The sequence below is a fragment of the Xenopus tropicalis genome, chromosome 2 (genome assembly GCF_000004195.4).
Source record: "Xenopus tropicalis strain Nigerian chromosome 2, UCB_Xtro_10.0, whole genome shotgun sequence".
Classification (NCBI taxonomy): Eukaryota; Metazoa; Chordata; class Amphibia; order Anura; family Pipidae; genus Xenopus; species Xenopus tropicalis.
Genome location: NC_030678.2, coordinates 34,716,665 through 34,740,022, shown reverse-complemented (window position 1 = coordinate 34,740,022; position 23,358 = coordinate 34,716,665). Strand labels below are relative to the sequence as shown.

At 41.0% G+C, this 23,358-nt stretch overlaps 1 protein-coding gene across 1 annotated transcript in view; it reads left to right on the top strand.

Annotated features, from left to right (window-relative positions):
• The window catches only part of foxn1 (forkhead box N1), a 49,720-nt gene extending 30,882 nt beyond the window's left edge, over positions 1 to 18,838 (top strand). Inside the window, exons 5-10 of the mRNA XM_018091796.2 lie at positions 1,693 to 1,806; positions 7,294 to 7,421; positions 9,286 to 9,382; positions 12,616 to 12,823; positions 13,928 to 14,443; positions 16,622 to 18,838. Coding sequence (XP_017947285.2) covers positions 1,693 to 1,806; positions 7,294 to 7,421; positions 9,286 to 9,382; positions 12,616 to 12,823; positions 13,928 to 14,443; positions 16,622 to 16,887 — 1,329 coding nt within the window. The 3' untranslated portion in view covers positions 16,888 to 18,838. The remainder of the gene's footprint in view (positions 1 to 1,692; positions 1,807 to 7,293; positions 7,422 to 9,285; positions 9,383 to 12,615; positions 12,824 to 13,927; positions 14,444 to 16,621) is intronic.
• The last annotated feature ends 4,520 nt before the right edge of the window (positions 18,839 to 23,358 follow it).

Below are 23,358 nucleotides of genomic sequence, written 5' to 3'. Positions count from 1 at the left end.
GAACCCATGGGCAATGCATTGTAAGTTATTGGGGGCTTTATGATGTAGGAAAGCTCTTTTCCATGTTGTAACAAAATCTGTCCCCCAGTGATTTCACATTTGCATCCTTTTTAACATCTGTATATACAACAGTATTCCAGCTTGTTATCAGATGTGTTTATGAAATATTCCTTGTTTATTGTTCTCCAAGGTGGGACCTTAAATGTCTGGTACCATGTAAAACTCTGTAGTGCTTTGCTGCTGGCGTGGGACTCTGCTGGTGGATAGATGGCGATTCTGGTGTTTTCATTGTTTCTGCATCTTTTGGGGCAAGTATAAGGGGTTCTTGCTGTGATGGCTGCATGATGGTGGAGGAGAATGGAATGTTCTGCTGCTTTTGGCTTTCCTATGAATAGACTTGGTTTAACCTGACACCTGAAATAACCAATTACTTTAAAGGGGTGTGGTAAGCTTAAAGTTGTAATTAAACTTTTATTATCATAGAGAGAATAGTAGTCTAAGAAAATGTGCAATGGTTCTTCAGTTTGGAATTTATGATGATATCTTGTCAGTGACCCTACATACTAAATTGCATTTCAAATTCAGCATTGGCAAAGTGGCGAGAGTAGAAAGGCAAACAGCAGTGAGCGAATCTGTATCATTTTGCTTTGCCAAAACAGTCACAAAACCACAGGAAAATTTGCAAAATGGCGAAAATTCACAAAACGCATTGAAGTCAATGTACAATTTTGTGTGGCAACTTTCTTACTGCAACTTGTTTTTCCATGGCTACTTTTTTTCCATTTTTTGTGGCAAATTTTTGCAGTAGTTTTGTGAAAATATTCGCAGATGGTGAAATGCAGAATTTTGCTGCAAATGTTGCTCATCACTAAAAGTAAATCATTCAAACCCTGCAAAAAAAAAAAAAAAACACTGCAAACTTCCTTGGATGATGTGTATTAAAAAGTTCATGTAAAGATGAATCTTTTGATTTGTACCCCAATATGTAATAAAAGGCACTAAGTTTGCCCAGGAGCAGTAACCCAAAGCAACCAATAAGAAGTTTGCTTTTAAACAGGTGATCAGTAAATGCTGCCTGCTGATTTGCTATGGGTTACTGCTCTTGGACAAACTTAATACCTTTTGTTACATAACCCCCATAGTTCCTAATGGCAATGGCTGATGCAGTCTATCTCCCCTGCATTGTTATTTGCCCTACTTTTTCTTCTGCCTTTGCTCTTCAAACATAGAATTTGGCTCTGTATAATACATCCGCTGCAGTTTTGTTTCATAAGCAAGAGAATTTCACAGCCAAGGCATTTCTAATATTTTTCTGCCACAATGGATCAAGAGGATTTTTCCATTTTCCTGTCAATTGCAGGCCTTCTTAAAGATCTTAAACAAAGAACAAAATTATTATAAAATAGCTATGCTAAAGGGGATATTCAGTTTTAAATGAACTTTTAGTATGATATAGACTTTGATATTCTGAGACAATTTGCAGCTGGTCTTCATTTTTTGATTTGATTAAAATGGAGTCTATGGGAGATGGCCTTCCCGTAATTCAGAGCCTTTTTTACAACGGGTTTCTGGATAATAGCTGGATAATAGCTGGATAATACCTGTATGACAATATTTCCATATGGCATTCACGCGACACAAGTTTTATTCTCCGTTATTCATGTGGCTTTGTGGATTTTTATCTTTAAACAGTTGGGCTCAGAAGTCAAAATGAAGTCTTCGGTCATGTGCCAGCAGGAAAAAGAGCAAAGAATGTACTGGTCCCAGACACAGCAGATATACTGTACCCCACAATCATTTCCACAGGTAAGCACTCAGGGAATTCGATTTGTATACATAACTGTGTGTATCAGTGGCGGAACTATAGACCAGGGATCCCCAACCTTTCTTACTCGTGAGCCACAGTCAAATGTAAAAAGACTTGGAGAGCAACACAAGAACCATAAACATTCATGGAGGAGCCAAATAAGGGCTGTGATTGGCTATTAGGCAGCCTTTATGCACCCTATCAGCTTACAGGGGGCTTTATTTGGTAGTAAATCTTGTTTTTATTCAACCAAAACTTGCCCCCAAGTCATGAATTCAAAAATAACTCCCTGGTTTGGGGGCACTGAGAGCAACATCCAAGGGGTTGGTGAGCAACATGTTGCCCCTGAGCCACTGGTTGGGGATCACTGCTATAGAAGATGAAGATCCTGCAATTGCGGGGGCCAAGTCTATTTCCTCTAAACAGGTCACTCAAGATTTTAGTTCACCCATGGGGACCAGAAAAAAAAAATTGTAGGGGGGCCAGAGCCCCTGGAATTAAGCCACTGGTATGTATATTTTAAGATACCCTCAAAACCAGTTGTTTTGTCTGATAAAATAATTATACTGGTGTGTTCTTCTGCTGCCCCAAAGGTTTTGCCCCCTTTTAGGAGGTGATACTGCAAGTGACAAAGCTGCAGTAATACAAAGGCTCAACGTTAGAGGAAGCTGTATATTCAACAGATCAAAAATGTTTGTAACTAGAGGGCAGATAACAACATTGAATTAAAATATACATTCTACAATAAAAATATATATAGTATGCAGGATAACAATTTATACTATGTGAATGCAAATGACAGTCTAATATGGAGTTGGTACTTTTTGCACTTCTTGTCTCTCCTGCCTGGCAGTTGAATTCTTTCAGCACTTATTATAATAGAATTCCAGGAGCATAGTCCTTTCTCTGTGTTACCTATTGTATAATATAGGCATAACATTAAATAGCGCAGGGCCTCTTGCTGACTAAGTGGGAAGTAAAATGCGGAGCCCCCCTGCTGCAGCCCATGCCGGTAATATTACAGAGGGGCCCAGTTCTTTCTCTAAAACTGTAGCATGTCGGAATAACACAGACAAGCAGGAACATGTTCATATCTCAATGTATCCATTATCCATGCACCCGCAGAAGGGCCAGCTGACAACTGTCACTCTTCCCACTCTTTGCAGAGCTTTCTGCCCGGTTACTTCAAATGTTGGGGATTAAGAGCATTCACCATTGTACAGAATCTTTGTGTGCCACGTTCATTTGTCATTACCTTTTGTGAAATTGCTCAGATGGTTTACGTGTCAATGCTGGAAGGATAGGTAACAGCCCACTTGCTAATCATACAGTCCCAGCCAGGCCTATGGAATTCAAAATAGGCCCTGGAATTTCAAGTACACTTAAGTCCAAATAGCCCCCCCCCCTCCAGCAGGCCAACACCAGGGTTCTTTAAAAAATCAGAGCACCTCTGAGTCCATAGTGGGCCACCACCATCTTGCCCCAGGCTCCCAGGTATGCCCTGAGTGAGTTTAGACTCCTACTACGTGCTTGAAGGACAGGCTAACCTAAAACCTGCTTCACCTACAGCTTGCTTGAAGGGCGGGTGGCTGGCCTATAGCCAACTTGACCTTCAGCTTGTGCTTAAATGACAGGCCGAGGGGTTGGCTGACCTACAGTCTGCTTGGTGGAATAGCTGACCTACAGTCTGCTTGGTGGAATAGCTGACCTACAGTCTGCTTAAAGGACAGGCTGACCTACAGCTTGTATAAACACAGGCTGACTTATAGTCTGCTTAAAAAACAAGTGAAGTTAGAAAGACAAGTTAACCTACAGCTTGAAGGAAGAGCTGACTTACAGCATGTTTGAAACAAAAACTGGCTACAATTCATACAAAACACATTTTGACATAGTTGGTGTTTTAAGTGTTTATAAAGAAGTGTTGCACGCCCCTGAGTGTTGGCTTTAAAATATATTAGTGTGTGTTCACTTGAGCTGTATGCAGAATGTGAAGGCACTTTGGGCAGAAAGGTACAACTTCCAGCAACTCCCGGGCTCACTCCGTGAGTGTTACCTTTAACCCTGTGCCTCAGGCTCCAGTTGGGCTGTAGGAGAGGATAACCAGTTATCATTAGTCACCAGCAGTGTTAATAAAATGATCAGGACCACTTGTAACTCTTGCAAACTTCATTTAATGAACTCCAAGCAATGGTCAATCATCAGCATTTCGTAAATAATTGTAAACTTTCTCAAACATCTGCACACTTTAGAAACCTTCTTCGCCCAGGGTGATGACTTCCTTCTGGCTCCTATCTACCCTGAGCTTACATTCTACAATCTCTGATCACTAGTGGTCAAACTCATCACATGGTCCTAACCCCTATTCACTTCTCTGTGGTGTGAAATCCCAAGGAAGACCCTGAGCACAAACGAGCTCTACCTTTATACACTGACATACTGCCAACTAGTTGACAATTCGAATTTCTTTAACTTTACTAATGAAGTAATTTACACACATAAGAGGTAGGACCACACTTAGGTGGCCAGTTCCAAATTAAGGCTCACTTAGCTGCCCAGGACACTCAAGGAACTGTCTAAATTAAAAGGAAACTAAATCGTATTGACCCTAAAGAAGGATAATGGCTTGTCTGACACCTTTTGCCCTAAAGTACCCTTTGGGCTACACAGGTCTCACAACTCCAAAAGCCTTACCTGAGAACTTGGAATGCGCCTTTCAGGTTGTTATAAGAATTTATCTGGCTAATTTTAGCCTTGATTCTTCACCTATCACTGCCTTTTGTCTTCCAGTGAAACTACACTGATTCACCATTGAACAGAATTAAATCAAATGGGAAATTACTTAACCTCTGGCATCTTTCCCCTTCCAAACTTATAAAGGGTTCAGGGATTTGTTGTTCAACAAAAATTGGAGAGTTCCTAGTTATCGGTGAAGCACTGACATGAATGGAATTAGAAATTAAAATCAGTTCAGTGTGTTCTTTCATGATATAACCCTCGGCAGATACTTTTACATGCTGTCTAGCATTATGTCAGCCGAATTAACTTGTACTGAACCCGTGCAGATTTGTTTTAAGCTTTTGTTCCTCCTCTGTAAAACTAGTTTGAACATCAAAATCATGAATATATATATATATTTGTGTGTTACAAATCTAAAATACATTTAGTTTTTCAAGTTAAAAACTATTTTTTACTTAAAACTGTCCATAAAAGTAAAATTTATATAACATTTACAGCATGATGTAGGTGTGGGCTGAAAAAAATAGACTTTGCTAGGCCCCATTGTTTATATGGATTAGGGCTATGCATCCTACAAATGTTGTGGATCCACTCACAAATCAATGGGCAGCATACAGATATATTGGGGAATATTTTTCAAAGAGTGATAATAGAATTCACCACAGTTCACAAAACGAAAATATCTCTGTTCTCAGTTTACTAATATAGGATTTTTTAAAACCATTTTATTTTATAAAAAATAAAAACCTCACCATCTGTCCTAACATACAGCCACAGTCCCTTCCCAGAGGCTATTATCCCCACTACTACTATAGGCACCATCTCTCCCTACTATACCTGCTATCCCACAGCCACAGTCTCTTCCCAGAGGCTATTATCCCCACTACTACTATAGGCACCATCTCTCCCTACTATACCTGCTATCCCACAGCCACAGTCCCTTCCCAGAGGCTATTATCCCCACTACTACTATAGGCACCATCTCTCCCTACTATACCTGCTATCCCACAGCCCCAGTCCCTTCCCAGAGGCTATTATCCCACTGCTACTATAGGCACCATCTCTCCCTACTATACCTGCTATCCCACAGCCACAGTCCCTTCCCAGAGGCTATTATATCACTTCTACTATAGGCACCATCTCTCCCTACTATACCTGCTATCCCACAGCCACAGTCCCTTCCCAGAGGCTATTATCCCCCCACTGCTACTATAGGCACCATCTTTCCCTACTATACCTGCTATCCCACAGCCACAGTCCCTTCCCAGAGGCTATTATCCCGCTGCTACTATAGGCACCATCTCTCCCTACTATACCTGCTATCCCACAGCCACAGTCCCTTCCCAGAGGCTATTATCCCACTGCTACTATAGGCACCATCTCTCCCTACTATACCTGCTATCCCACAGTCCCTTCCCAGAGGCTATTATCCCCCCACTGCTACTACAGGCACCATCTCTCCCTACTATACCTGCTATCCCACAGCCACAGTCCCTTCCCAGAGGCTATTATCCCCACTGCTACTATAGGCACCATCTCTCCCTACTATACCTGCTATCCCACAGCCACAGTCCCTTCCCAGAGGCTATTATCCCACTGCTACTATAGGCCCCATCTCCCCCTACTATACCTGCTGCTCCACAGCCACAGTCCCTTCCCAGAGGCTATTATCCCCACTACTACTATAGGCACCATCTCTCCCTGCTATACCTGCTATCCCAGAGGCTATTATTCCCGCTGTTATTATAGATACCATGAGTGGTAGATTTAGGGGCCGATTCATTAAAACACGAGTTGGGAAAAATTCTAATTGGATACGATAATTTCTGAAGATCACAAATATCACGAAAATGTTTCTGAAAATTTTTTGTACTGAACGATTGTAAATCAGCAAGCGTGCGGAAAAAGTGGTGCGGGCGTACGAAAAAGTTGCGTGGGCGTACAAAGAAATACCCTCAGAACGTTCGAATGAACGCTCCGAGCGTTCTTGTCTTAATAAATCTCCCCCTTAGACTGATTTCAACATATGGCTGTGCTGTCAACTTAGGCCACCACCCCAAAAGATCTCTGGTTTCCAGATTATATGATTACTCTGTTCACTTTTACAATCACTATTACTGTTTACTGAAAATCAGTGTTGCCTTGCTAATTACAGTTTTAGACTTGTCCCTAACTTTTCATGTAGTCTGGTAACCTGAGCTAGGCAACCCATGGGATGACCAGGTTACCCAGTCAGGCCATGTCTGACCTTATATCTCATATCTTGAACCCCCAGGGGATCATTTTCAAGACCATAATGTGATTACATTACACTGATTGCACCATGGCTTTATTCCAGTATGTGTATAGAATACAGAGTTTGCTTTAGCATCAGAAAATGACTTATTACATGTGCTTGGCACTATTTCAAACAAGATCATAAAACAAGTTCTAATTTAAGAAAAATCTTTACATGTGCTTTCAAGTCTTTACATTAGAATCCCATTTCGTGGAATAACAGAACAAATGGTAACATTTACAAGACTGTGAAATGTCTCTTGATGAATAAGCTAAATAACTCATTAATGCAAGTTTCAAATAAGCATGCTGGAATTCATTGGTGTTATCACTCATAGCAAAAGCTCAGGCTCGATACACACGGACATTGTTACTTGCATTTATAACTTGTTCTTTTTAGGGCAGAAGGATGTATTGCTGAATGAGCTTGAGCTTTTTAACTGATTTAATTGATTTTTCTTTCTCTTTTATAGTATTCCACTGGGGGAAGTTACCCCGTGACCTACATTTCCACCTCTCACTACCCTTACCAAAGGATTGCACCGCAAGCAAGCATGGAGGCCCAGCAGCCCCTCTATCCAAAGCCAATTTATTCATACAGGTAACCACTTCCTGTTCCGCTTAGTAGGCAAATAAGCTCATAATATGTATAAGTATTTTCAAATGACAAATTCACAAAAAAAAGCTCATTTGCTACAACTGTGGAGTGCTAGGTGCGAAAATCGTAACAGATTTATAATACAATTATAATTCCATATACCAAGCACATGCTCTTACCTGCGCTCACCTATACTAGCACCATGTGCCAATTTTTCCATTGCTTTTACTTAGCTACTATCAGAATCTGTCACAATTGCACTGAACAACAAATAATGTTGCGTTATGGGTAGAAAATACCAAATGCAGCACTAAACTTAAAACAAATCTGGATTGAACCATTGGCAGAAATAAATCAGTGACCAGCAAATACAATATGCAGAAAACACCAACAATATCTAGAACCAAGAATTGGTAGAAAGAACCACAGCAAAAGGCAACAGCTACGTGTTTCTGTGCCTAAATTACATTCTGTCTAGAATTGCTCAGTGTCGGACTGGCCCACCAGGATACCAGGAAATCTCCCAGTGGGCCAGGTGCCAGTGGGCCCTCTTGCTTCTACCTATATAGCCTATTTCATGGTCACTCCCTATTTCTTGATAGATGGAATAGAGTATAGTATATACAGAAAAGAGACTAGGATATTAAAGGGAGGAGAGAAGGAAGTAAAGTTTTGAGAGTGAGCCCAGGTCCGGGGTTGTCTGGTGGGCCCCTGCCTTCTCAGTCCGACACTGGAATTGCTGAAAATAAATGGTACAAATGTCCTGACAGTTAAGAATGTCCAAATATTCTGGGGGAAGGTTAACGAATACTAGAAATCTTTAACAGGGCAACCTGTACAATTTATGATAACCTGGGTGATTTTTAAAAAAAAATTAAATTGTACAAATGCAAACTAAGTACAGATGAAGCACTGCAAGCCGCACACAGATCAGCATTCATCCTGTTGGATGTGCATTTGTCATAATAAAGATCTAAGGTCGGGAGTTGAGTGCATTTTTCTGTTTTGCCTCTCGGGTGTTTTGGCCCAAAACTGTTTGCCTGCCTGTGGCAAAATTGTAGCAATTTTTTTTTCTCAATTCAGTAAAATTTTGATTTTAGTTACATAGTTAGATAGTTACGTAGGGTTGAAAAAAGACTAGAGTCCATCAAGTTCAACCAATCCAAGTAAACCCAGCACACACAACCCACACCTACCAATCTATACACTCACATACATAAACTATAAATACAACCACTAGTACTAACTGTAGATATTAGTATCACAATAGCCTTGGATATTCTGATTGTTCAAGAACTTATCCAGGCCCCTCTTAAAGGCATTAACAGAATCTGCCATTACAACATCACTAGGAAGGGCATTCCCCAACCTCACTGCCCTCACTGTGAAAAACCACCTACACTGCTTCAAATGGAAGCTCCGTTCCTCTAATCTAAAGGGGGGGCCTCTGGTGCGTTGATTGTTTTTATGGGAAAAAGAACATCCCCCAACTGCCTATAATCCCCTCTAAGTTGCCAAAAATGCTCTTATTGTGAAAAGTTATATGTAACTCCAAAACAAACTGAGCAGATTGTCTGATTTATTTAGTTGAAAAATGTGCTTTTTCTTGGTTATACTAAAGCAGTACCTTGTACTTCATGTTAACCAAGCTAGCATATGGTTATGGCAAAATAATTCTTTTGGGTGTTTAGACCAAGAGGGAGTGTTAAGTGTAAGTTATCTTGTAGGCCTACTGTTTAAAATTACAAAAACATCCGTTATCCAGAAAACCCCAGGTCCAAAAGATTCTGAATCCCAGTAGTTCAAGGTATATTTATTTGAAGCAGCTGCAACTGTAAATAAAATAACATCATTGTTTTTCCCATAGCATATTAATATTTATGGCCCTGAAGAACAGCAAGACAGGAAGCCTGCCTGTGAGTGAGATATATAATTTTATGACGGAGCACTTTCCTTACTTTAAGGTAAGATATTCATGTCCTCTAACTCAGAACTGAGAACTGTCATTTTTATTGTCTGCCTTAGTGTAATCCCATATTGGAACATTGCCATTTTAGGTACTAAAGTCTGTCCTTTTGGCGCTGTGCTCACACACAAACTGAGGGCTCACAAACATGCTAGCTTACATCAGCCAATAAATGGACAGAGCTGGGTGTTTAACTCTCATATTTTACTCCCACATTATATATATGTGGATGATTGGGGCCCACATAGATGTTCAGCCACAAGAGTAGGGCAAGAGCCAATACAGTAACTATCATTGCTACCAATACAAAACAACCTATTGCTATGCCTAACATTTTTTCTTAGTGGTTGTTTCAAAAAATGATTAGTTGGTTATTCTTATTACGGTTATCAGGTCACTCAAAAATTAATTCAAGAACATTCAGCTAGAAGGGCTGCAATAGTTGCACTTTGATTTTTAAGAACTGAAGCCTAGAAATGAATATGGCTAGAAATGCTATATTGTATACACTGAACTTACTGTACCAGCCCAGAGGTTCGGCAGCCAATAACAGTAATGATTCAGTCCTTCAAAGTTGCTGACAGGAGGTCTTGTTTGTTAGATCTTTTGAGTGTCAGTGACCCTGCACATGCTCAGTGTGCTGTTGGCAGCTTAGGGGTCGTTGGGAATCATTAAGTATTACATTTGGTTGCACAATTCCCTTGATTCTCAGCTGCCTTGTAGAGTGAATCTGAACTAATTATCTTTTAATTGTAACTTTTATATTCTATATACTTGATATTTAATCCATCTAATTGACACTTCAAAAATTGTGTAAATGTTTGTGATATCAGTACTGTTCTCTAGAATCAGAACGTTATGCGACAAATGATGACAAGCTATTGCCAGAGCCAGAATATTCAGAACTATAAGTCAGGCTGCATGGGCTGTAGCTGTGGCCCCCACCCCCTAAGGATGCGGTTTCCACGTAGTTCTGCCCCTGTATTCCATAGAACTAATATTACTATACTAACAGCCCTTTCCTGAGTAATGTGTGTGTACTAGTATATCAGTTGACTTGGAGGCAAGCAAAAAGAGCATGTGGAAAGTCAGAGCATACTTGTTTGTTTGCTCTCTGGATTAGTGGTAATCGTCTTACACAGAAAATTGTTTGAAGAAAGCCAAAAATAAAAAAAGAGCACTGTATAAACAAGACTCTAAGCTCAGGATACATGTATAGCCATTAGCAATATGCTTGTTAAATAATGGCATAGGATTGGCAGTCAGCGAAATTGGCCTTAGGTGAAGGAGTAGAATAAATGACTAGATGGGCATTTGCTCAGGTTCCATACCGACACCAGAGCTCTGATTAAGGTTGTTTAAATTGAATGAATTGATATAAATAGTTGAATTAATTAAAAAAAACAATTTACATCAATTTAAACTAGTTGTAAGACGAATGTATCTTTTACAGACAGCTTAATGAGCACATATCACACTTGTACACAGGGCTGTATATAGGTCTGCTGCCACCCCAGGCACCGGACTTAAACACACTGCAGGATATGAAAGTGACGTCACTTCCGCTACACATGACATCACTTTCCACTTGCATTGCGCTCTGACTCCTCACCCCCCTAACTCCACCGCCAGTTTTGTATAGATATGATCTGACCTTTGGTTGCCTATATATAAATAAGGCCCTGCTTGTACAGTTAACACTGCAGGTTTATAAGAAGGCCATAATCTATTTAGTAGTAGGAGATCAGTGGCCCCACCCTCCCTGGAAAAAATCTCTGGTCACCTGCGAAATGCAAAACATTGAGGATGACACAGGACTTTGCACGCGTCAGGGGTCACCCACCAATCCCCCTACAAAGGAAGCAGCCATAGGGTCTTCAAGTAGTCTGTCAGTAGTTATACCACTCATTAACTTTCTGTGTAAAGTGTAACCTGTGCCCTGTGGGAGGGATGTGTTCCCATCAGCCCAGGCAGGTGCAGCCATGTTCTTCCTTTTTGAACTCCACTCTATAAAGGGCAGTGCCGGAACTAGTGGTAGGCAGTCGCCTAGGGCACAAGTAAGGAGGGGCACAATGGGAAGGGTGAAAAGTTAGATTAACCACTGGTTGTGAAACATCTGAATATCAAGAGCAATGACGTAACTACACCCGCGGGGCTCAGGCCTGCTTCCTTGGTAGGGCCTGTGGGTGACCCATGACATACGTGAAATAGTGCGGTAACCTGTGTTTTTGTACGTTACAGTTTCGCAGGTCATCTGCAATTTTGGATTGGAGGGTAGGGGTTGGAGGCCCAGAAACTGATCAAGAGAGTGGCATCTAACAGTGTTCTAGTTGGAGAGCAGAGGATTTAACGTTCCCCTGTGTCCATAGAGCTACACAACATTCCTTTTATTTAGCATTGCTTTACAAACAAGCAAATTAAAAAATATCTTTCCTAGTTAAAATCATTAACTATAACATCTACGTTTACTATTAATATGGGTTCATACAGCATTGATTACTGAAACCATGATTATTTGAATCTATTGGACTTTTTTTGTTTATTGGCCTTGGAAGACTGGCAGGTACTCTTAGTTACACAAACACCTAGAGGACAGTGGAGCTGGAAGCCAAAGGCAAGACATGCCTGAAAGCAACACCTTTAAATTTTGCTGCTAATTTTAGTGGTAATTATTTACAAGACAGGTCCTAAAACGTATAAATCAATTTAAATAAGGCATACAAATTTTAGTAGAAATGGGGTGGGGGGGATATTCATTTTATTATGGCCATTTCACCTTCGGTCACTGTACATACAAATGAATACAGAAATGCCAAGGTAGCAAATATAATAATAATGAATATAAGAGAAGAAGATAAGAATATGTTTTATAAGACAAATTTGAGAAACTGCATTTGCTGTATTACAGAGAGGAGGACAGGGACACCTAGTGGATTTACAAGTCCAATGCCATAAATAGTCGGCTTATCAAATAAATAGTCCTGGGGCCTATCAAACAGAGATATTCCACAGCTGACAAGTGGATCTATCAGAATGGTCTGGTGTTCCAGTGATCCAGTGAGTGGTGACATTTGGCACCACTGTAGGCCTAAGACTCTGCTAAAAACAGATGAACAAAATTTCCTGAGATTTTAATCAGAGATAATTTTGCTGAACTATTGTTGGGTAGCAGCATGCAACACAATAATAGGGCTATAAAACAGATACCAAATGCTGTTATTTCCCCTACAGACAGCTCCAGATGGCTGGAAGAATTCCGTGCGGCACAACCTGTCCCTGAACAAATGCTTTGAAAAAGTAGAAAACAAATCTGGAAGTTCTTCCCGTAAAGGGTGCCTGTGGGCCCTGAATCCTGCCAAGATTGATAAAATGCAGGAGGAATTGCAGAAGTGGAAAAGGAAAGACCCAGTAACCGTGAGAAAGAGCATGGCAAAGCCAGGTGAATACACCCAAACCAAGGGCCTCAACTGTGGGAGGAACTGGCATCTGGGCACTAATGATGGAATCTTATACACAGTCCGTGGGGGATTGTAATAGAGATGATTGGAGGACTGTGGCTGCCCCTATAATGTATATTATAAACTGGGACTGTTCTACCCAGTGTCAGACTGGCCCACCAGGATACCAGGAAAACTCCCGGTGGGCCCAGATGCCAGTGGGCCCTCTTGCTTCTGACTATTTAGCCTATTTCATGGTCATTCCCTATTTCAGTATGATACAAGGAAGTTTGATAGATGGAAGAATAGAGTATAGTATGTAGAGAAAAGAGACTAGGATAATAGAGACTTTGAGGGAGGAGAGGAGGAAGTAAAGTTTTGAGAGTGAGCCCAAGGTCCAGGGTTTTCTGGTGGGCCCCTGCCACCTCAGTCCGACACTGGTTCTACCATCCTTAACTCTTAGCTCTGGGGCTTTATGTCAAGCCTGTGGCTGTGGTATTGAACACATCTGTTGTAAAAGGTTATTTTAAATATTTATTTAACCTATACCACCAAGTATAATGATAGGAAAAGTCCCAGAGTATTTGTGGCTGTATATAGAGTCACATACTCAGCAAGGTTGGACTGGCCCACTGGTACCAGGAAAAATCCAGACGGGCCTCCCTGCAAGCCACTGGCATGTGTTCCGCTGTAAAACAGAAGTAAGCGGCTCAGATGGGCAGATGCACTGGTGAATGGGGGCAGCAGTGGCTGGGTGGTGGGCCCCTGAATACTGGGTACCTCAGTTTGAGTCTGGTGATCAGGATATTATGGCCCACATATGGATTGTCTGATGGCACTCACTCGCCTGTGGGAAAATCATTTAGCAGCCAGGGAAGAACCTTCATTACTTTTACTACTGGGGAATTCTCTCCAGTAAGATCCTTGGAAGGCATACAGTCAGAAATACCCTAAATAAATGGTTACAACTTGTGATACCTGTAATGCGGCATAAAGATTGTGCCTTTACTTTGCACCTAGAAGCTGTAGCACACTTTTATTCTGAGTATGTTTCATTGTTTGGTCAAGGTGAATATTTATTTAATAATATTTTTTGTTTCCTTTAGAAGACCTTGATAAGCTCATAGGAGAGAGAACTGAAAAGCTGAGGTCTTCCCTCTTGGCACACAGCGCAGCTGGCCTTGTGAACTCCCCCACTATGCAGTTATCTATGCAGCAGACGCCATTGTGTGAGACAACTATTTCCCCAGTGCCGGTATCACTGCAATCTATGCATGACATTTCAGCATCTTTGCACAACAACACACATCTTTCGAGGCAACAGCCACCGCGTTATACGCCATTACCACATGACATTCCGCAGATCTCACCAGCAATGATACAACAGCCCCATGGCATTTCCCAGAATCATTTTTCATCACCTGACAATCAAAATGACCTGAGAGCTCAACCCATTAACCCACAGGACTCTCCAATCCCTGCCCACACCCCACCACTTCAAACCATGAAGATGCTGTCAGAACATTCGCCAGCAAGGACAATGCAGGAGAACTTCACAGAAGTGGAGCTCAGTAATGATATTGATGATCTCAATCCTTCTCTTACAGATTTTGATTTCCAAGGTATGTCTTTTTTAATCTGGAGTAGTTTGTGGCTATTGCCCAAGCAGATTTGCTCCAGGGTGTTTAGACAAAAGCTTGTGCAAAGTTTGTAAACAGTGCCATGAATTCTCAGTTGGATTGAGATTAGGGCCATGTCTGGACCATTATAGGATATTCACCTTTTTAGTTTTGGGCCACTTCAATGTTGCTTGTGTTTGGGATCATTGCCCTAATTAATTAGCACCATCCATTCCTATTTGCTGAGGAAATTCAGCAGCACAGCATGATCTACCACCATCTTACGATGCAGTGCAAGGCTGTATTTAGGTTTGGGGCATCGGACCTAAATACGCCCTCATTTCACAGAATTGAAGTCACACACAGCGTATGCTTGACGTAACTTCCATGTACTACCAGTCACCAGATTTTCTAAGGAAATCTGCAGGGGAGGCTGGGGCACATTTCATTATTTTAGAAGAATGTATAAATCTAATATATAGGCATCTGAGGGCCGCCCCCCAAACTTTCTTCCCTAGGCAAAGGCCCTCGGGTGTCTATATTATAAATACAGCACTGATGCCATGGAATATTGCTTTATAAACACAGAATTTAGTCTTTTCATTAATTTAATTACATACCAAAATAACTTACAGCACAGTTACTAGTGACAAGAAAAACGGGCAAATTGATTTAAGGATGAGGAATGTTTGTGTGCCAGTATAGGTTCGCTAAAAGAAAATCATAGTAAAATAAACCCTACTTAAAACCGGTTATACTAAAGGGGTGTCCTTCATATCAAGCTTGCTTTTCCTTCTGCAATCTAGTTATTAACCTGTGGCTTTTAAATGATGTCATTAATAGGGAAGTAAGAGGGGAATGTTTGTTAAGATTATATGATGTGCCAGTATCAAATATTGCAAAACAGGGTTTAATTTTTTTACTTTTAAAATATCTGTTATTTCTGACAGTTAACATGAATATGAAGCCAATTTCACTTGATTATTTCCTGATCCCTTAGAACTTCAGTGGAGGATCTGATATAACTAATCACCAGTCCACTGAGAAGCTGCTCTAAAGGTGGCTATCAAACCTGCCTGATTGAGATCTTCCCAATTTCAGGCCAGATGTCGGTCGGGCAGGTCCGTCTTTTGTGCCCATACACGGCAGATAAGCTACTGAATCAGTCTAAAGGACAGATATCAGCAGCTAAAATCGGTCCATGTATGGCAAATCGCCGAAAAAGCCTTGCGAGGCAACTTCGGCGATTTGCAGAGATCACGCCGCCGCGTGTGCCATCCCACCGGCGACTTACATTTTCGCCGGCTGTTGCTTAGGGCTCTGGCACACGGGGAGATTAGTCGCCTGCGACAAAACTCCCTGTTCGTGGGCGACTAATCTCCCCGAGTTGCCTTCTCCTGCCATCCCACCGGCGAAAATGTAAGTCGCCGGTGGGATGGCACACGCGGCGGCGCGATTTCGCGCAAATCGCAGATTTCCTGAAATCGCGCTGCCGCGTGTGCCATCCCACGAGCGACTTACATTGTCGCCGGTGGGATGGCAGGTGAAGGCAACTCAGAGAGATTAGTCGCTCGCGAACAGGGAGTTTTGTCGCGGGCGACTAATCTCCCCGTGTGCCAGAGCCCTTAGAGTAGGGAGGGTTTGTTGTAAGGTAGATAGGAAGCTCTGAACAGCAAATCTATAGGCAAAATGTAATTTCAACACAAGTCCCTTTAAGGGCTATGGCACATGATATGAATTTGATCCGTGCCTGCATGATTTAAAGCTGTGTGGGTCAGTGGCAAATACTCAAATTTGTCTCTTCATAGACTTAAATGTGTGTAAATGTGTAACTTTTCTGGTGCACCCACAGGTCAGGCAAGTATATTGAAGTGGTAGTCTGAGCCATGGGTGCACCAGGGAGGCCCAGGTTAGTGCAAAGCAAATTCAAGCATTTTGCTACTTGCCCACTGGACTGGAAATCACACAGGCAGCAAATTGGCAAAAAGCTTGTGCCATAGGCCTTAAGGGAGAACATACTGACAGTGAAGAAAAACAAAGATGAAGAACCCAGATGTTTCATTTCTGTTACACACACATACAGTATATTAATAGATACATTAGTTGAGAATCATTCTTGCTGTGCTTTACTGCAGCTTGCTGTTAAAAGTGATTAATAATTATTTCCATCTGACTTAACAGGGAGCCTTTGGGAAGAGCTGAGAGATGACAGCCTGGTTTTGGATCCCCTTAATCTTGTTTCTCCCTCTCCAACACCACCTCCTCCTCAGTATTTCCTGCATAACCCCACCAGCAAAGGCTTCAGCAATGGGACTGGCTCCCCCAGTAATAACTCGAGTTACGGAGACTTACATCTCACCACTGTGTATTCCTCATTCGTGGAACTTGACAAACAGATGCCGTCGTATCTCAGTACTTGTGGGAACAAGCATGTTGCAATAGTTTGACCATATACACAACATCTACACCATCATCTGATCAATAAAGAAACTTACTGGATCCATTCTGTGCCCCCAAGAGACATTAACTTGGAACTATTTCCTCTGGTTTTGTTAAATAAAAGATATTTTTAAGCGCATTCTGCTTTAGGTACATCTGATCGATGTTCTTGGAAACTCTTTTCATTCTGTCTTCAGCAGTGATTTTCTTAAAAAACTAATGAACTGCCGAAGTAATGCACCATGGGCAAAAGAATAATAGGCCCAGCACTACACTGCCACAAATGAAGACACTTCAGCAGTTTAAGATTCAACTTTGTGTTTGCTGCCTACATGGACTGGATATCAGCTTTTTTATTGGTTAATCACAGTTAACGATGGTTAAAAAGTTCAAAAATTTTATTTTTATTAGGGATTCACCAATTGCATTATTCACCATTTGTTCAAATACCAAACTGAAACTGAGCCCTTATTGGCATAGTAAAAAAAATGTTTTTAGATTTCAAGTTGCCCAGAGCTCTAAAGTCACATTAATTTAAAGGTTTGGACTGAGTTCAGCACAGCACTTAAACGACACATAAAGTCCATTTCACTGGGGGGGTGCCAGTCCGGGATTCAGTGCATGACCAATTTCTCTAATGGATAGTATTAAATTGTTAGTAATGTATTGTACAAGATAGCACAAAATGGGCAAATCTTGCTTTACCCAAAGTCTTGCTTTACCCAAAGGCAGTGGTGGATTTCTTTTTCGGGTGCCTCCCGCCCCCCTCAGGATGGTGCGCATGTGCATCCTTGTAGCTTTCATACAGTGCTCCGTATATGAGGTGGGCTGGGCAGCATGCCGCCCTAGGCCTCGGCACAAATCTAGGCCGGCCCAAAGGCAAAGTCTTGCTTTACCTAAATGCCTTATCTCCGCCCCTAGTGATGTTGCAGATTCCATTGAACATGCCCCCCTACCAAGTCCCCACATTTTCATAGGCCAAAGTGTAGCAGCAGTGTAACTCTCATACATGCAGGGAAACATTTTTTCCATTATTGTTATCTAATATATGAGAATACAGTAGTATTACACTGCAAATCTGCAGACCTCTCCAGCCTCTGCCATTTAATCCCTGGGACTGGAATGAAGGTATCTGAAAAATTTGCACCTTTTATTACATGACCCCCTCTAGATATAAATATCATATTGCATTGCTGGTTGAATCAATGTCAAGATTTTCACTCTCATGCATTCTTTAAACTAAAGCCTTAATTTCAGGTAGAAATAAACCTAGCTTTATTAGCTTGTATAGCTTTATTTGCTCCTAACACTACAGTATTTGAATGACCTATAACGTATATAGGAATAATGTACTTTTATTTATATCATAAGGATATGGGCCCCAAAAGGAGTCTGATGACACCTAACGGCACTAGGCCCAAAGGCACTGTCATTTCTGCATCCTTATAATATATTAGTAGGGGTGGTACATTAATTCTTTTAATTCATAAGTATCAGTAAGTTATGTGACACAACTGAATTCACAATGCACATAAAGGTCTATTTTACAGGTTGTTAATTTTTTGTGTGTATAAAAGTAACTGAAAATGTAAAAAAAAAAGAAAAAAGTTAGAGATCAGTGGAACCAAGATGGCCCATAAAATAGAATTGTGTTAATGCGGGAAAAGGTATTTCAGCCCTTATACCTGCCATGGAGTTCTGTGACTGGGATGCGTAGCTACTCCATATTGATCCCACACACAGAAAGCAGATCAACATTTCATTTACTGGCAAAAATCTCCAAGGAAGGGTTGTTTATATATAGCACTGTGCATGCATGATCATAAAGCAGGTGGGTTTTGCTCCCAGGGGAGGTCTGTACCCTCATTGCTTTGTGACACTTACCATCATTGCTTTATTCCATTCAAGCTGTTCTCATTTGTATATAAATAAATTACAGATATTGCTGTCTCATTATAACTATGCTTAAATGTTATTTTCTGTCACAGTCAAAATTTCCTACTCTATTCCCTTGAAATATTTAGTTTAAGACACGTTTCACCATACACATGAGATTAACCTGCCAGGTAAGATACAAAATGACTCAACTTTCTGAAAGGGCTGAAACCTAAAATACAAGCTGATCCAGTTTGCAAATGCATTATATAACACTGACAAATATACATACAGATTCCAAAATCCAGATGGAAATAGGCTGTATTTGTCTGACAAGAGATTAAAGTACAAGGAAAAGGAAAAACACTGGGTGGCAGGTGGACGCCATCTTGACCCAGAATTTCTGGGACAAAAGCTCTTAGCACTTAGTGTATGTGCAGTATAGTGGCAATACTACCGGGGGAGCAGACCACCCCCAAACCCCTAAAGCAGCATTAGAATAGTATATAGTACTAGTATTGGAATTCAACATACTATTACGCAACATTATACAAAAGTATATTTTTACTATTCAGTTTGCAAGAATTGAGTAAAATCTTGTAAAAGCAGTAAAAATGTACACACCGCACAGCTAACGCAGGTTCTTACAAAAATAGGAGTTAGGCTAGTGACAACATTTTTGGACAAGCCTTAATAAAGCCCCTTAATAAGAGTTGTTTTGGTCCTCGCCAAGCCCAGACTCTGTTGGTTCTGCCAAATGCCAGAGGGGCTGCTGTAAGATGCCATAGAAGTCACTATTTATTGGGCTGGTGGGGGCTGTTTGGGTCTCTGTGTACTTCAAATGCCAGGGCCTGCCAAATTGATTTTAGCCAACTCTCCCCACACCTTCAGAAGGTGGTCCCACAATTTCCCAGGTATCACTGCAGATGACTGAATGGATATCTGACATTCCCAATTGTAACACCTGGTCAGGGCTAGAGACAAACTGATTCAATTAAAATTTTCACATAGAATGTACCTCACCCCCCAACGCCTACAGAAAATCTCAGAATAATACTCTGACGAGTGGCCTCCATGTCGCCACGCACCAGCACCAGCTGATTACCTGCACCTTACCCTTCTGGTTATCCATTTCTGAATACCTTACACACATCACAGGGCAGCATATACAACCTGACCCGCTGGTAATGTCACTCAACCAAGTAACAAATCCAACTCCCCCCAGAGCTACGAGAATTCTACTTGCTATACTTCTCACAATTGCTAAGAAATGCATTGTCAGCACTGGAAAACCTGCAAACCAACATCACTGATAGTATGGCAATCAAGTTAACCTGGTGATTCCGCTATACAAGGGGCTGCGTGGATAAAGTACAGTAATATAAAATGTTTATGTATAAAATTCCCCCCCCTACTAATTCCTGTGTTATCCCCTTGTTCCTTTCCTCCCTTCCTTTTCCTGTTAACTATTTATAATAATATGTTGACATGCATCTACACCAATTTCACTTGACAGCAAACTCACCTGCCCGTGACCCTCTTGCACAGGGCGTACAGCCTTATTAACTGATTAATACGAGTTCTGTCTGTATGGCAATGCCTATACTGTATTATTTATTTGTGCAATTGCTATGCTCTGATATACTTTTGTACTGCAAATGGCAGTCTGTAGTGATTTTATGCTTCCTTGTACTTTAAGCGTAAGGTCCAAGTAAGAATCTGTTTGTGACCTTGGACATTTCAGCCCTTATCTGGAACCCCCCCCCCCCCCAAGTCCCAGATAAGGGACCTGTATATGTTTTGTTGATATTATTGTTAATTTATAGCTGTTTATTATACACATCCATGTGCAAACCCTTTACAGTAGCAAAAGGTGGGTAAGGGGATAAATTGCATTTGGTGGCCACACAAGGCCTGATCTTACTTAACATAATGTCTTCTAAACTCCCAGACTGCGCAGATATCTTTTTATCTGCTGACTTTATTGTCATAGTTACATAGTACATAGTTACATAGTTACATAGGGTTGAAAAAAGACCAGTGTCCATCAAGTTCAACCCATCCAAGTAAACCCAGCACACCCAACCCACACCTACCAATCTATACACTCACATACATAAACTATATATACAACCACTAGTGCTAACTGTAGATATTAGTATCACAATAGCCTTGGATATTCTGATTGATCAAGAACTCATCCAGGCCCCTCTTAAAGGCATTAACAGAATCTGCCATTACCACATCACTAGGAAGGGCATTCCATAACCTCACTGCCCTCACCGTGAAAAACCACCTACGCTGCTTCAAATGGAAGCTCCTTTCCTCTAATCTAAAGGGGTGACCTCTGGTGCGTTGATTGTTTTTATGGGAAAAAAGAACATCCCCCAACTGCCTATAATCCCCTCTAATGTACTTGTACAGAGTAATCATGTCCCCTCGCAAGCGCCTCTTTTCCAGAGAAAACAACCCCAACCTCGACAGTCTCACCTCATAGCTTAAATCTTCCATCCCCTTTACCAGTTTAGTTGCAGTCTCTGCACTCTCTCCAGCTCATTAATATCCTTCTTAAGGACTGGAGCCCAAAACTGCACTGCATACTCAAGGTGAGGCCTTACCAGGGACCTATAAAGGGGCAAAATTATGTTCTCATCCCTTGAGTCAATGCCCTTTTTTATACAAGACAGCACTTTATTTGCTTTAGTAGCCACAGAATGACACTGCCTGGCATTAGACAACTTGTTATCAACAAGTCATGCTTCTGGTCACACTAATAACTGAGTAATAATACACTGACAACCCCAATCCCCCGACACGACTGCTTTAGAGAGTAATCAGCATTGGGAGCTGACTTTTACCATGTGTATTAAAGGGGTGGTTCACTTTTAACTTTTAGTATGTTATAAAATGTTTTGTTCCAAGCAACTTTGCAATTTGTCTTCATTATTTATTTATTTATTTTATATTTTTTTTTATATTTTCTTTTCTCTTCTACATCTTTCCTGCTTTCAAATGGGAGAAAAAACTATTTATGTGCGGTTACCTTTTTATTATTGTTGTTACTTTTTATTGCTTATCTTTCTATTCAGTACCTTACCTATTCCTATTCCAGTCTCTCAATCAAACAACTGCCTGGTTGCTAAGGTAAACAAGGCCCTAGTAACCAAGTAGCAGCTGAAATTCCAAACTGAAGAGCTGCGGAGCAAACAGCTAAATAACTAAATGAAAACCAATGAGAAGTTTTCTCAGCGTAATATTAATGTCTATTTTATTACATTACATTAACATTTATTTATAAAGCGCCAACATATTCCGCAGCGCTGTACAATAAGTGGGTTACATACATTGGACATACAGAGTAACATATAAAGCAATCAATAACCGATACAAGAGGTGAAGAGGGCCCTGCCCAAAAGAGCTTAAAGTCTATGTCATGCGAACCCTTAATTTAAAAGTTACAGGAGAGCAGATAAAATCTTGGGATATCCTGACGACTTTCTGTCAAGATTTAAGTTGAATGATACCAACAACATTGTGACATGTTCTACTGACGGGGACTTTAAAAGCATACTGTCATGGGAAAACATGTTTTTGTCAAAACGCATCAGATAATAGAGCTTCTACAGCAGAATCCTGCATTGTAATCTGGCCATTCAACAGCTAGCCATATTCTTCATTTCCCAGGGTGCCACAGCCATGTGACCTGTGCTCTGATAAACTTCAGTCACACTTTACTGCTGCGCTGCAAGTTAGAGTGATATCACCCCCCCCAGCAGCCGATCTGCAGAACAATGGGAAGAGAGCAAGATGGCAGCGCCCAGTAGGTATCAGAATAGCACTCAATAGTAAGAAATCCAAGTCCGGCTTGGGACTCCTCCAGTTACATGGGAATAGGAGAAGCTCAGGCTCAGGGACAATGCACTGAGATGGCGCCTACACACCAATATTACAGCTAAAAATAAATTTTTTGGTTCAAGAATAAAATTTTCAATGGTAGAGTGAATTATTTGCTATGTAAAAAGTACACCATAAAAATCACGACAGTATCCCTTTAAGGATACACATAAGCATCAGAGACATGCATTAATCTGTTGCCAATTATATTTTTATAAGTGTATATCAGTGATCATTCCGTGACAATGTATGAAACCCACTTATTGTACAGTGCTGCGAAATATGTTGGCGCTTTATAAATAAATGTTAATAATAATAATAATAATAATAATACTGTCACACAGTTGAATTTGTCCATAGCAACCAGCCAGACCTGTGTAGTCATAGGACAATGTAATGGAGTGCCTGGGTGGGTAACTGGCACAGCACACATGGAATTGGGCCCTGGGGGACTGGATGGTGCTGCTCATTCCTGAGTCACACTGGCTGCTCCCTGGGAAGTACATGTGAGCATGTAAAGGGACTACAGGGAAGCTCCATTCTGCTCCATTAAAAACAGAGCGTTAAGGCACTTTCACACATACAGAAAAGCTGGAAACCGGTTGGATAAGTCAAAACCTAAATTCAAAACAAATAGAATTAAATCAAGAACGTGATTAATTATTTATCTCTGTTTTTATTACTCTCTGTTTTACGACACCTGTTTTCAA